At 42.9% G+C, this 14,858-nt stretch overlaps 1 protein-coding gene and 2 non-coding genes across 3 annotated transcripts; all 3 read left to right on the top strand.

Moving 5' to 3' along the window:
* Positions 1–3,817: 3,817 nt before the first annotated feature.
* On the top strand, positions 3,818–13,589 carry LOC123984809 (phosphate carrier protein, mitochondrial-like; the record flags this gene model as incomplete). The annotated part of the gene is given in 8 exon segments (XM_046071959.1): positions 3,818–3,970; positions 4,475–4,641; positions 6,930–7,054; positions 7,851–8,030; positions 9,383–9,564; positions 11,122–11,294; positions 11,617–11,727; positions 13,433–13,589. Coding segments are annotated over 7 exon segments (1,070 nt in total), but the record flags the coding sequence as incomplete, so codon positions are not given.
* Positions 9,725–9,927, top strand: LOC123985261. The gene has a single exon (XR_006828640.1). It is a non-coding gene; the product is annotated as a small nucleolar RNA SNORA53 (small nucleolar RNA).
* On the top strand, positions 11,798–12,000 carry LOC123985260. The gene has a single exon (XR_006828639.1). It is a non-coding gene; the product is annotated as a small nucleolar RNA SNORA53 (small nucleolar RNA).
* Positions 13,590–14,858: the final 1,269 nt, after the last annotated feature.

Genomic DNA, 14,858 nt, shown 5'->3' with positions numbered 1-14,858 from the left:
AGGCCTATTTATTTTCATTCATTACACAATATGAATAAGCTATGCAGACAGTTGTAAAGAAAGAACATCTTTTTCTTCTGTTCTCTACTTGTTATAGTTACACAGTATTAGGGGTGTGGGCTGTATTAAAAGTATCCACTGTTCTCCCATGCTCTAACACACAGTAACGATGAAATGTGTGCTGTTCTCACATTCTTCCTCTGTATGTACACATAAACAACAAGGCAGGGAAATATAAAAGGAATTTATTTTATTGTTTGGGTACATTATTGTTCAGTGTACATGCTCACATCTGAAACAAACTTTACGTGCTTGATAACTGTCCCACCCCGCAGACATCTACACACCAATACCGATTTATATTCATAGCGGCAAGTGCTATGTAGCTCCACATAGGGGACAGAGGAAGTGACATATAACACCTTCATGCGGCGTCATAACCGCGTTACAAATTCACAGCCGCACCGGCAGAGCTCCAGAGTATGCAACTCGGCCGGCTCACACCCGAACGCGCTACAAGTGCGAGGGCCCGCCCAACGCTGCTTGCAGCTTTAATATATATATATGCTTTTAAAATTTTAAATAATTAATGTATCCTGAAAAAATGCTATAACTCTACCATTATCTACCCTGCCTCCTGATTTCATTTTGTCACCAGCCTCCCAGTCTGCAGGCCTGAGCCCGGTGCCCCTGACCCAGTCTGCAGGCCCCAGTTCTGTGGAAGATGCAACTCAGTTAGATAGTCCCAACCAGGTACAGTTTCAATAACAAATCACAAATGAGAAAGTAATTTGAGCAGTACAATCTTGACTCTCTTGACATTATTTCTGTAACCATATCTTCACAGACATTAAACATAGGACAACCCTGCTTCTGCTGTCTTTAATGAAAAAACACCACCATGTGTTGTGCCAAAATGCCATGGCACCTAAAGGATGCATCATGACAGTGGACCAGGTGAGAAAGAAAATTGGGAACATGCTAACGACATATAAAAGGGTTAAAGACCGACAGCAGACAACAGGAGAGGCAAGAGTCAATTGGGAGTATTACACATTAAGTATAATAATGTCTTTTATTTTGTACTTTGTATTTTGTTTATGTTTATTTTGGGGCGGCTGTGGCGCAGGAGGTAGAGCGGGTTGGCCGTTAATCGGAAGGTCGGCGGTTCAATCGGCTCCCCCTGGTTGCGTGTCGAAGTGTCCTTGGGCAAGATACTGAACCCCGAATTGCCCCTGGCGGCTATTCCGCCAGTGTATGAGTGAGTGTGAATGTTAGTTTCCGTTTGAGCACTTAGGCTCAGTGTATGAATGTGTGTGACTGGTGAATGCAGATGTAGTGTAAAAGCGCTTTGAGTGGTCGAAAATACTAGAAAGGCGCTATACAAGTACGGAGCATTTACATTTACCTGTCCTGATAATTTGAATGAGTGTATTTTCAATCATGCAGTTTTTGGCAAGGCAAGTTTATTAATATAGCACAATTTATACACTGAGTGCTTTACAAATGAGCAGATAGAAGAACAAGAAACAACGTTTGATTTAAATCTGTCTCTCTTCACAGCACATGGATGAAATATTTGGAGGTTCAGGGCTTGGGAGTGCCCCAGAGGGCACAATCTCCTCCACACCTCTCTTCCAGGACCCACAAACCCCAACCTGCTCATACCAGCAGGGGTCTGCAGACCAGACCTGCTCACAACTGGCAGAGCCTCCAGTAACCAGACCTTCTGCAGACCGGGCCACCAGCAGAAGACCAGCCAGCCAGGCCACTGCCTTTTATGACAATGCAGAATTGGGGCACAGGACAGCTGAGCTGCTGTCACCCTGAATCCTGAGACACGATGGAGCCATAGAGAGGGCAGCCAGATCGCTGACCCTCTTGGCCGATTTCAGAGCCACAAGCAAGCGACCTTGGCCAAAAGAAACTTCAAGTTCACCGTAAAGGCTCAAAAGGGGCTTGGGTTTGCATGTATCAGACCAGCGGCAAATCCCAGTGTAGATCAACAGGCCGTGTCACCGGCCTGTGCCTCCACACCCCTTTTATCAGGGGAACAAACACCGTCCTGTCATTAAAAGCCTCGTGACAGGACGGTGTTCGTGACAGGACGAGATGGCGGCAGCGTAGTCCCCTGTCCACAAGCAGGCGCCTGGCCAAGCCCAGCAGCTGTGCTGATCGCACCCCGCCCTGGTGGCCGCTGCAGCCCTATTGTCAGTGCGGACCAGCATGTGCTGGTCCCGCAGCAGAGGGGCAAAGTGTCGGATCACCTTCCACACCGTGAGGAGTTCTGGTACGTTTATGTGGAGAGGCATGTGGCCCTGCCACAGACCGCCTACCACTTGAGAGAGACAGGTCCTGCCCCAGCCCATCAGGGAGGCGAGATATGGGACGTGACCCCGCCCAGGGGAACCCCGACCGACAGAGAGAGGGGGCCCCGCCAGTAGGCCAGATTCGAATCCACAGGCGCTATCTCTGTCTCACTGGATCGACATGACAAAACAGGACCCTAATGCCCAACCGCCACAGTGGCTCCAGAGCCGCCTCGACACACTTGGAGAAAGTGCGCGGTGCCAGGGAGTATGAACATCAGGCGGTTGTACTGGTACTGGACACCCCGGAAGGAGAACCACAGGAACTTCCTGTGTTCGGGGATGACAGGAACGTGAAAGTTCAGGTCAATAGAGGTGAGCCAGTCTCCCTGACTTTACAAATGATCTTATGAACCATCAACAACTCATTTATAAATGGTTTGTCATTAAAACAACACTTCATTTATAAATAGTGAACCGATCATGTATAAAGTATGATAGATGAGCTTATTAATAAAGAATACAACATGTATGTTTATAAATGACTTACTAATGTGTATTAACGTAAGAACAATGCTTTCTAAATGATGAATTAAAAATGTACTAATATTTAACAACTGCTTCATAGTGTGTAGATAACAAAGAATAAACCATTTATAACTGTGTTTATGAATGACTTACTAATGTGTATTAAAGTATGAACAATGCTTTATAAATGATGAATTCCTTATTTACTAATGCTTCATAGTGTGTAGTTATTATAAAGTGCTACCAATATTTCATAATTAAGTTTATTATGCTTACTTATAGCACTCTGATCAGAGGTTGTCACTAAGCTAACAGGTTAAAAAAAGGCGATATTTCATGATTGGAATGTAAAAGGAGAGTAATGTTTTTTTTTTTTTTTTCTTTCGTAGCTCTTAGTAGTTCAAGGTGTATTCAGGTTTATGGAGCTACAGTATCGTCCTTTTTCCCCCTGAATAAAGCCTTTGTGAACCATCAGTAAAAGCGTTGACCATCATTCAGCCGGGGATGCTACAATTTAATTTACAACCGTTTAACCCTACAGCTGCGTACGGCTGCGTACATCGGCCTACTGGCAAACAGGGTAAACCTGCTTTGTGTTGCTATGTATTATCACCACCACTCCACTAGATGGCGCTGCCACAAAGAACTACGGTCGTAGAACTCCCAGGATTGCGGGGGTCCTGAAACTGCGACTTCCGGGACTGCAGCTACTTAATATTGTTTAAATGGGGGCTTCGCTCTCAGAAGAAGCTGTCACCGGGTAATCCACTTAGTCTTTCTTTCATGGTTTGTCATTTGGAGTAATTTTCTGTCACACACATCTCTCCTCTGTTTCATGGTTGCCAGACACGCAAGCATTCATTTATGTGGGAAAGCATAATCTTTGTTGATAGAATTCCCTCGGTTCCTATCATCATCATTCATACCACAGACCGCATCGCCTTCATTTAATCATTAACCTATTTTTGTGATTGGACCAGGGGTGTTGATTGACAGCTCCGAATAGACGGACGGTCCCGCCCAGATTTGTCGGTGACGTCACGAAAGGACAAATCGATTTACCGCGAGGTCATTCGGCCTCTCTCAGCAGCCGGTTACAGCCAAGCCGAGTCAACGTTTTCAGTCCTGAAAGAGTGAGTGCAATTATAAATTTAAAATATTGTGTAATAAATATTACGTTTATGCTTATTTAAGGAGGATGCATTTTTAATGAACTATTACCTCTGTTAGCCGTTTTGCTTAAGCTGCTTTCCAATAAAGAGAAGAGCTTCCACCTTGGAGCGGTCAAGTTAGCTTAGCACGTAAGTTAACTTAGCATAGCATTTTGGCATCAGCTAGAAATGAACAAAGGAAATGCGACACGAATATGTTAACAGGGAGCTTCGAGGTTTTGGCTACCGATTATCAGTGAAATGTAACAGTTAACGTAACCCGTTACGTTATTATTCGGGTAGTATATTAGATAGCCTTGCTTAGCATTTCCTTTTCACGGTCACGCAGACGTCAAACTAAGCTAACCAGCATGTGACATTCCTCAGTTTAGTGTGTGTGTTGTGTTAACTTACCAGTCACCTCTGCTAGTTAGCTCGACCTAAAACCGTTAATGCACAGTTAACTTTTTGCTCATTACGGCACAGCTCCGCCAGGAGACACGAGACCACCATGTATCCGACCTCGTTGACGCAGCTGGCCCGGACCAACCCGTTCAGCGCTCCCATGTTCACCCTCCAGAAATTGGAGGAACCCCAACAGAACCTTCATGGACAGCGGGCCCGCAGACTGGCAGCCGCCGCCGCCGCAGAAGGTAAGCTTTGCGCATAACGTTAGTCGGCAGGCTAAAGGGCTAGTGTTAGCCGCATTAGCCTAGCCGATCAAGTTTGACAGGTTGTGGCCAACTTCGCTGCGTAACGTTAAGTATTACTCTATTTTTATTAAATACAATTGCCTGTGTGCAATAAGTTATCGTTAAACGCTTGTAATTGTTTTAATTGTTGGAGCAGTTAGCTGCTAGGCCTGTGCCGCATACAAGCCGCCTGTGGAGGGCAAGGAAGGACAAAGTGATACTTGCATTTGCACCTCAGCAAACTACTTTGGATTGGATTTAATGAGAATCAAGCTATTTTTCAGCGGGGAATCGCTAATTAAGTCACGTAATGACAAACTAAGTTATATTATTTTTTTTTTTAGTCGTGACTTCAAACTGATACCGGTTGTCAAGAACACTTTGTCTTAGATTTAAATATTTATAATGGTTTGATAAAGTTCAAAGAACATTTATTGGAAGAAAACACTAGCTTGTGGAATAAAGTCCATGTCATAAAGCCATTCTATTCAGTATTTTCCCTTGCATTTAAAAGTTGAGCTTCATCCTAAACAGCGTAGCTAGCTCACAACAGTAGTGAGACCTTTTCAATAGAGTTTGACTATAATCACATTATAAGGCTTCCATTGCTTTGAAATCTAACTAACCAGTTGTAGGAAGGAAAGTTAAATCACTATGTTGCATAAGCGCAAGACTGGTAAAATAAGTTGTCTCTAAACCTGTGTTTCCCTGAGCAGTTAATTTAATCTACAGGGCTTTTTCTGCCAAGGTGCTGATGTTCCTCTGATGCTTTAGTTATGTCTTGCTACTTAAGGTGTTGTAACAACTATTTAAGATAATGCATAAAAGATTTAGAGTGTAGGTGCATATATTTAGGGGTTTGAAGGGTACTATACCAAAATTATTTGGCTCCAACATGGCCTAAGTGGGTGGTGACGGCACAGTGAATAAGACGCATGCCTTTGGTGTGAGAGAGAGCTCAGTTCCTCACTGTGACCCATCTACCAATGTGTGGATGCTTTGGATAAAAGCGTCAACTAAATGAGTAAATGTAAGTGCACTTGTCTCCCTAACAGTACAGCTTTTGGATTGTCCAACGTCTAACCAGTTGTATTCTTTAAACTCTTGGGCATTTGCATCCGAAGAAAAAGTTTCTTCTTTCCTAAGTCTCCCCTGTGTTTCTTCAGAGGGAGACAGTTGTGAGTTTGGCTCACAGAAGTATTTCATCATGTGTGGCTTTGGTGGGATTCTGAGCTGTGGCACCACACACACGGCTGTCGTTCCCCTCGATCTGGTCAAATGCAGAATGCAGGTCTGTTTTCTTGGCACGGTGTCTTGTTTTTGTAACGTCCCACCCCATCCACTCATAACCAATTGTCCATTGAAAATGCACTACTTTGCATGGGAGAAATGGCATCGGCCCAGTTGTGAGGTGGTGTTTTTATTTTTTTTGTGTATGGATCGTTATGATTCTGTGTTGGAGTGATAACATGACTGCATGATTTGTACCCAACCCATCGTTTACAGTAGAGGACTCGTGTAGTTGAAGGTCAGGAGAGCCAGAACTGAGGGAGAATATGTTGATGTTGACCAAACTATTTAACACAATCAGGTGTCTGTCAGGATTGTCTGAATGTCTAGATGACCTATGAGATGCATTACCATGTATCTTATTAGGTTGTCTGGTAAGGTCAGACAACCTAATACTGTCAAGTAAGAATATGTTGTAGACAAAGAGTTGAAAGTACATTTGATAAGACATTGGTAATTATGGTGGTAAAATTAATTTAAAATATGCCTTTATTGCTTGTAATCTGTGGTTTCAACCATGACATTCTGTAATTTTATTTACACATCTCTAAGACGATAGTCATTTTGTAGTGGGGTTTTTTTTCAGCTACAGAGTAATGACAAGCTATCTGTGGCAAGATTTAAATCTCTGTAAACTAACATGCGTAGTTTACTGAGGAATTGAAACCAGTGGTTGCATGTAAGGTAGGAAACAAATGCTGAAATCACACATACAATAATTTTATCAACCTTTGGTGTGTGGTCCATCTTAATGAATAGCTGCACGTCCCATCTATAATGGAAGAGACCTGGCACTGAATTCAAACTGTCCACAGGTGGGACATGGGCACACACCCGTCAAGAAGGGTTAAGTAGATTTTCTTGTGCAACTCTTCCATTATGTGGTTCTGGTTTGATGTTTTTGTGTCCTGTGTTGCATGTGACCCTGCATGTTGCATGTATGTTCCCTTTTACTACAGAGGATATCAGCTGTGAGTTTGGGTCCTCAAAGTACTATGCCCTGTGTGGGTTTGGGGGTATCCTGAGCTGCGGCATCACACACACAGCAGTGGTGCCCCTCGACCTTGTCAAGTGCCGTCTGCAGGTTTGTATGGAAGCTGAACCTCATAGTAATGACAATTAGCACAGCTCCTCCAACCTCACAGGCCCATGGCTTTGTGTGGTCTTTAGTGTTGTAAAATTGAAATGACTTAACAAGTGTTTCTGTAGCCTTCCCTAGAATTAATTTTTCTAGCCCCAATTAAAAAGCTTGTAAATTGGAAAGTCCTGGAGTTGTCTGGATCCTGTGCCCAGTGCTTTATACGGTGGAAACCGCTTATAGTGATAAGTGTTAGTTAAAATACAGTGGAGAAAAAAATGAATGGACCATTATAGAATATCATTTAAATAACGGCAACCAAATGAAACTGAAATTGCTGCTTGTGTGTGAATTACATAAAGTACAGTAGTTTGCAATCGCAGCACTGTGCATTCAATAAAATTCAATAGTTAATCTGTCAGTCTCATTACTTTTCATTGCTACTTTCAGTTGCTGATTATTGAAGTTTGACCCAGACAGATGTGATAACTGTATTTGTAAAAACATCACACTGAATTCTTACTATTGACGATTTATAGGTCATCCAAACACATTACCCATCAGGGTGATGTAATTTTGACAGTAATATGACATTTAAAAAATTGTTAAGCTGATATAACTTAAAACCTAAATTGCAGTCTAGAAAAATGTGCTTCAGGGCAGTTAGATTTTATAGTTTTGGGAAAATGCAATTCCCTCCAAAGCACTTAAGCAGGGAACCAATGTTCTTGGATGTGTTTGAGATACCAAAACCCAGAGCTGCCGTTGACATGTTTCCTCACAATATTCTTCTCCTCCGCAGGTAGATCCAGATAAGTACAAGAGCATCGGCAAAGGCTTTGCAGTGACTGTGAAGGAAGATGGTGTCAGAGGCCTGGCAAAGGGCTGGGCTCCCACCTTCATCGGCTACTCCATGCAGGGGCTGTGCAAGTTTGGCTTCTATGAAGTGTTCAAGATCTTCTACAGTGACCTGCTTGGAGAGGTGAGACTGGACACGGCTGTAAAAACAAAGAGGAATACATGTTTGTTTGCTACATTCAGAACCGCCATTTTGGTGATGAGTTCAGGTAAATGAGTGGCACTAAATTGTCTCCACATAGGACTGAAAGCATTCTTTATATATTTTGTGTGTGGATAAATCTAATGTTGGTACCTTGTGTTCCACTGTGTGTGGCTGATACAAAGCAGTTTTGTTCCATTTTCTGCACTTCATACCCTGTGAGTTTCAGAAGTCCGATTTTGTTCTAGTTATTTGTCGTTGATGTGTCTTGACTTCCTACCTGGCTCGATCTGCTCTGTGCAGCTTGATGTCAAAAGCAGGGTAGGCACGTATTTTGAAGAGAACGGGAAGCTGCTTCTTGGACACACTGTAACAAGTTTGGGATCGAGCAGAAAATCACAAACCCTGGAGATTGTCTGCATTAGTTGTATGAATTTATTAACCAGCTAATACACACACACACACACCCTGTTTTCACTAGGGTTGGGTACTGTTTCAATTTTAATGATTCTGATTCTACTTATAAAATAGGTTCTTATAGAATGTACTTGACAGCAAAGTGAAAACATTAGCAGCACATTGATGATCGTGGAACATTTCAAAATTTCACTGCAGCACACTACCCCTCCTGAATAAATACAGGGGAAACACTGACCTTACTGTGTAGCATGGGTAGTGAGGTTGTGTATCCATGAATATTTTCAACTTGAGCACAAATTTTTCATGACACTGCGTCACTATAGCTTATCAGCATTGAGATTTTCAAATCTGGCCTAGGGCACTGCAGCTTTTGGACAAACACCCGCAGTTATAATGGATTTTACTCTGGCAAGTACGCCATTTACCCACAGGAGGAGCTCAGAGTTAACTGCTTTTTATTAAATTAACTTTTACTTAAAACATTGATTTATCTTCACTCGCTCTTCTCTGGAGCAAGCCACCGTGTGCTCAGACTTCAGTTGCCACCCAGAGATCTGGGATACTACTACTTGATATTTATTAAAAAAAACGGACAAAACTGGACATTGCTTGGACAAAGAAAGCGAGTAAGTTAAACAATCACGATGCCGGCTCAACATTGGGATGTCTGTCAGCAATCGCCGATGAACAATGGCATCATCTATCAGCCCAACCCTAGTGACCAGTGTCTTAAAATCTTTGTGGTAGATTGGGGTTGTCAGCTTTTATATCATGTGGCGTATCCCTGGCTTCATGCAGGTTATCATAACATTTGATCTGGAAGCATTTTTATACCAAAAGTATAGTTTCTTAAATACTATGCTGCTGAGTGACGGGGGAAACCTGACCATTTGTTTTGTGCTATCAACATACAGGAGAACACCTACCTGTGGAGGACATCGCTGTACCTGGCTGCCTCTGCCAGCGCAGAGTTCTTTGCTGACATTGCGCTAGCTCCCATGGAGGCTGTCAAAGTTCGTATCCAGACCCAGCCGGGCTATGCCAACACACTCAGACAGTGTGTCCCCAAGATGTTCGCAGAGGAGGGTATCTGGGCGTAAGTGCACTACCTTTTACAATTTCTCAGCATTCCGTTTTGTTATAAGTCACTGTCATTAAGTTATGTAAAATGGCTATTGGGTTGTTTAGATATAGGAATGGTACAGTAGTTGCATTAGTGCTTGAATAATTATAATAAATGGAAAATTAATTTCTGATGCACGCTCCTTAGATCCACCTCTGGAGGGCGCTGTGCTCTGAGCAGAGCTCCTCAGCAGCTTTCTGGCTGTACAGTTGGAGGTGCTTGAGTCATTGGCGTGTGAGAACAATCTACCTGTCCCCCAGCCCACCTGCAGCACTGGCAACTCTGTCATCTACAGACAGCGTGCTCCCAGTGCTGTAAGCCTGGGGGACGGACAGTGTTTTGCCAGGAGAACATGTAAAGACTCTCTAAGACTGTCCATAAAGACTCCTTTTTAGGAGGGGGGGGAATAACATCTTTTGTAGTATGATAATGAATTGATGGGCCGACATCATCAACACTTCATTGGGGGGGCGGGGTTCAAATATTCTACGATGTTTTTTTAATAGCCAACTGTTGAGCAAGCAGAACATAAACTTACACACGACGTCTTGACATCCAGCAGTTACCTCTCCTCTCATCCACAGCGTTTGTGTGTTGTTGTTTTTTTGTTTTTTTTTCTAGCACATGTAGTAGGTGCTGGATTAATCAGCTGCTGCGTTGGTTTGACTGCGCATGAACGCTCTATGAAGCTGAGCTCGCGCTACTGGGAGAGATGACTTCCTGTTATTTCTCACAACATAAAAGCTGTTTGTGCCGGTATTCACCGGTACTGTCACATTTTACTCTTTGGCGTACCGGCACCGGCTCCCCTCTATGCCCTCTCCAGATCAGGTTTTCTGTACTCTACGTGACGCTCAACTGATCCCGTTCTCGCCTGCCTGCTAATCTCCGCAGGGAGATCGGGAGCCTTTCATGCAGCTGTGTCAAAGTCTCTTTTCGCGAACCAACCAATCACAGCCTGGAGTAGACAGGACATTAAAAAAAGGCTGAGGCACTACAGCAAACTTTAGAAATGCTGAACTCCTTTTTCTGTATGCATGGGTTTTATTATCGACTAGTTAGTAGGCTACTTTGCATAAACAAATGAGAGCCTAACCACCAAGTACAGCATTTGTCTTGTACAATAATTGAATGACTGAAAACAACCCACAAAAATGAAACTACTTTTTTGTCCAATTGGAATTAATATTAGGCTACTAAATGGTAAGCTATAGTAGCCTATAGCCTACTATGATCTGAAATTATAATGAATACACTAAAATTAGTATTAATCAAACCTTAACCCCAGTGGTGTAGGCTAATATCAGAGGTTTTATTTGTGAAACAGCTAAATCTTAACTAAAGTATTTGTAAGCAAATTATCCAAATCAAGTATAACCTGTAAATATATTATCAGAATTAGACTAACATTATACTTTTTATACCTTTACTCTCCCAGGTTGTGGATATATTTTGTTTATCAAATGCAAACCCTGCACTTGATGCTTTTTGTGAGCTCGTGTCTCCTCTCCTCCCTCCTTTTCACTCCAGTTTCTATAAGGGCGTTGTGCCCCTGTGGATGAGGCAGATCCCCTACACCATGATGAAGTTTTCCTGCTTTGAGCGCACTGTGGAGTTGCTCTACAAGTATGTTGTTCCGAAACCCCGCAGTGAGTGCAGCAAACCTGAGCAGCTGGTGGTCACCTTTGTGGCCGGTTACATTGGTGAGTAAGAGAACACTACTTAGGACTGTATCTGGTATTCTTCTGTGAAACTTCTCAGTTTGTTGAGTGTAAAATATACTTCCACAAGTTGAGAGAGGGAACAGAGCACTCCAAAACCTGATGCTCATTAAAGCTAGAAAACAAAATAAGTTGAAGTAGTAACTATGAACCGTACAATATTGCTAGGAATATTTCTTAGTAACTTAACTACATATTGGCAGAAATATCTGATCATGTGATTTCTGTAATGGTGTATCATTCCATTTGAAGTGGTATTAGATCTGTCATTCAAGCTGATCGCAGATGTGATTTTTGTTTGCAGCTGGTGTGTTCTGTGCCATCGTGTCCCACCCTGCTGACTCTGTGGTATCTGTGCTGAACAAGGAGAAGGGCAGCACCGCTGCCCAGGTCCTCAAGAAGCTGGGACCCAAAGGTCTGTATGAACACTAGTCCACAGTAATTTCAACAGTAGCATAGTGTGTATGTAACATGAGGCTTTGATCAACACGCTCCTTAGATCCACCTCTGGAGGGCGCTGTGCTCTGAGCAGAGCTCCTCAGCAGCTTTCTGGCTGTACAGTTGGAGGTGCTTGAGTCATTGGCGTGTGAGAACAATCTACCTGTCCCCCAGCCCACCTGCAGCACTGGCAACTCTGTCATCTACAGACAGCGTGCTCCCAGTGCTGTAAGCCTGGGGGACGGACATGCTGCAGATGAAATACCAGCAGATTAAAACTATGCTTTGTCACCCTAAATGAAACTAATTTTGTTGCTGTAACAGGATCAGCCACTATCAACCAGTGCAACATAAAACTGAACCAAAGTCTTTCATTGAATGGGTGAATTAGATGTAGTGTAAAAACGCTTTGAGTGGCCGCAAAGACTAGGAAGGTGCTATACAAATACAATGTGTATATGTATGTATTAGGGCTGGGCATGTTAATGCATTAATGCCAACAATTATTTTATCGGAACGTTAACGCAGTTTATTTTTGAAAGTCTGTTGCTCACTGGCTCTGAATACACATCCAGTAAAACCACAGGTTGTTGATCAGCCTGCAAATCATCCACCCAAACAAGCAGCAGAGGGAGGCTTCAGCAGACTACGCTGGATGCAGCGTGTGGGAGAAGTAGATAAACAAAAGCAAGACAAGCGATCAAATGTCACAGCGAAGTGGATAGCTATACACTGCATGCTGGGTAGTATTGGGGAAGATGTCAGTCTTCTTAAAATCACAACATAGTCGCTTGGCCCCACAGGGTTGCTCTTTGCTCCGGTGATCAGACAGCACTCTGCGAGTAATAAGCAGCCTATGGATAGTAACCATGGCAACGGCTTCTATGCACTACACAGCTGTAGCCTGTTTAACTTAAGTTAAAATTATAGGCTCCATAACTTTACCTGATAGGCCTACATCTAGTTTTGCAGGGAATTCCCTCCTGTTGATGTCCTATTAAACAGTAACAGATTCTGGAAACTCACAAACAGCGAGGATCAGTCTCTTCCAATGACTTGTGTTGCGTACAAAAAGTTTAAGACACTTCCTCTTTAGCGGTGTGTGAGAGGCGAGCACACCTCACTCTAACAGGGACACTTGCTACTGAACATAGACTGTTTCTGCTGCTCGCTGAGAAAAGAAACATGTTTCTGCTGATACCAGTTATAAAAGGGGGGGAAAAAAACAAGAAAACAGGTTTATGTTAACCTGTTGCTCAGAAGGAGCCTGTTATGTGTTTTGTGGCTCTGGACTGTGATAACCTGTTTTAACAAGCTAGATAAAGGTAATGCCCTGGCAGTGTCGAATAGCTTTGCTTTTATTTTTGATTTGATTACATTAATATTTAAGTTGAAATTTCTATAGTGTAAAGGGAATACTGCTGGTAAAAATCTCACTTGTTTTAAAGTGTTTTCAAACCACATGATGTTGCACTTGTGTGTATAGCAGTGCATTTAAATTAAGTGCACAAAACACTACTTTAGAATTCATTCAGTTTTGCACATAACATTGCAGTTAATTGCAGAAAATTGTGCGATTAATCACAATAAAAATTTAATCGTTAAGGTTAAGTGCTCTCAACAAGGTCTGAAGCATTGAGTGTACTTCAAGTTCAGTGATGTTCTGTGTGTCTCCTGCTAAGGTGTATGGAAGGGTCTGGTAGCCCGTATTATCATGATTGGTACTCTGACGGCTCTGCAGTGGTTCATCTACGACTCCGTCAAGGTCTATTTCCGCCTGCCCCGGCCACCTCCCCCTGAGATGCCAGAGTCCCTGAAGAAGAAGCTTGGGCTCACAGAGTAAAGCCCCCCCCCCCCCCCCCCCCCCCCCCCCCCCCCCCCCCGAGCAGCGGTCTCCAGCCGACACTGAAGCCCAAACTTCCACAACAGTTTTCTATATTTATGTCCTCTGCTCCTGCTGCTCTGCACAGAGCACAGGGCTGCAACTAATGTATGTTAAACTGAAAAATCAAGAGTCAGAGAAAATATTCCTCACAAACACCTGTCTGGTTTTACCAATTCCTGTCATTAGAAAATTGTTGAAATTCTAATAAAATAATTAAATCCCCTTAATTACTTGTGTAGTTTTTACATTCATTTGTATTTTAATTTCAATAGATTACCTTAAAGGAATTATGCAGGTAATGCAACCTTGTTCTGTAGATACAGTTCCCTCCAACAGTATTGGAACGGTAAGGCAAAAATTCCTTTGGTTTTTTTGTTCACTGAAGACATTTGGGTTTAAGATCAAAAGATGAGTATGAGACAAGAGTTCAGAATTTCAGCTCTCATTTCCTGGTATTCACATCTAGATGTGTTAAACAACTCAGGACATGCCACCCTTTGTTTGAACCCACCCGTTTTTCAAGTGAGTAAAACTATTGGAACATGTGACTGCCAGATGTTTCTTGTTGCCCAGGTGTTGCCTTTTAGGTTGATTGTCCAAACATTAAATAGCTCTGCGTGACTAGTCTGTTTTCATCCTTGGTTCAAACCTACAAATACAGCATTTCCTGTTAAAGAGGATAAACCAACATGAAGACCAGAGAGCTGTCTGTGGGAGAAAAGCAAGCCATTGTCTGAGAAAAGAAGGAAAATCGAGCAGAGCCATTAGACAAACATTGGGCAGAGCAAGCACAACAATTTGGAATGTCCTGGAAAAAGAAAAACTACTGGTGTACTGAGCAACAGATGTCCAACAGGTCGGCCAAGGAAAACAAAAGTAGCAGATGACAGAAATATCGTGAGAGCTGTGAAGAAAACCCCAAAACATCAGGAAGTGACATCAGCAGCGACCTCCACAGTGCAGGTGAAGGTATCACAATCCACTGTTGGAAGAAGACTCAGAGAGCAGAAATCTAGAGGCCACACCACAAGATGCAAACCACTCATCAGCAGGAAGAATCGGAAGGCCAGATTGAAATTTCCAAAGAAGTACAGAGATGAGCTGCAAAAGTTCTGGAATAATCTGATGGACTGATGAGACCAAGATTAATCTCTAGCAAAGTGCTGGAAAGGCCAAAGTGTGGAGAAAGAAAGGAACTGCTTATGATCCAAAGCATCCATTAA

The sequence above is a fragment of the Micropterus dolomieu genome, linkage group LG16, assembly GCF_021292245.1.
Source record: "Micropterus dolomieu isolate WLL.071019.BEF.003 ecotype Adirondacks linkage group LG16, ASM2129224v1, whole genome shotgun sequence".
Taxonomy (NCBI): domain Eukaryota; kingdom Metazoa; phylum Chordata; class Actinopteri; order Centrarchiformes; family Centrarchidae; genus Micropterus; species Micropterus dolomieu.
The sequence above is the reverse complement of the archived record's forward strand: the minus strand, read 5'-3'. Positions and strand labels throughout refer to the sequence as shown.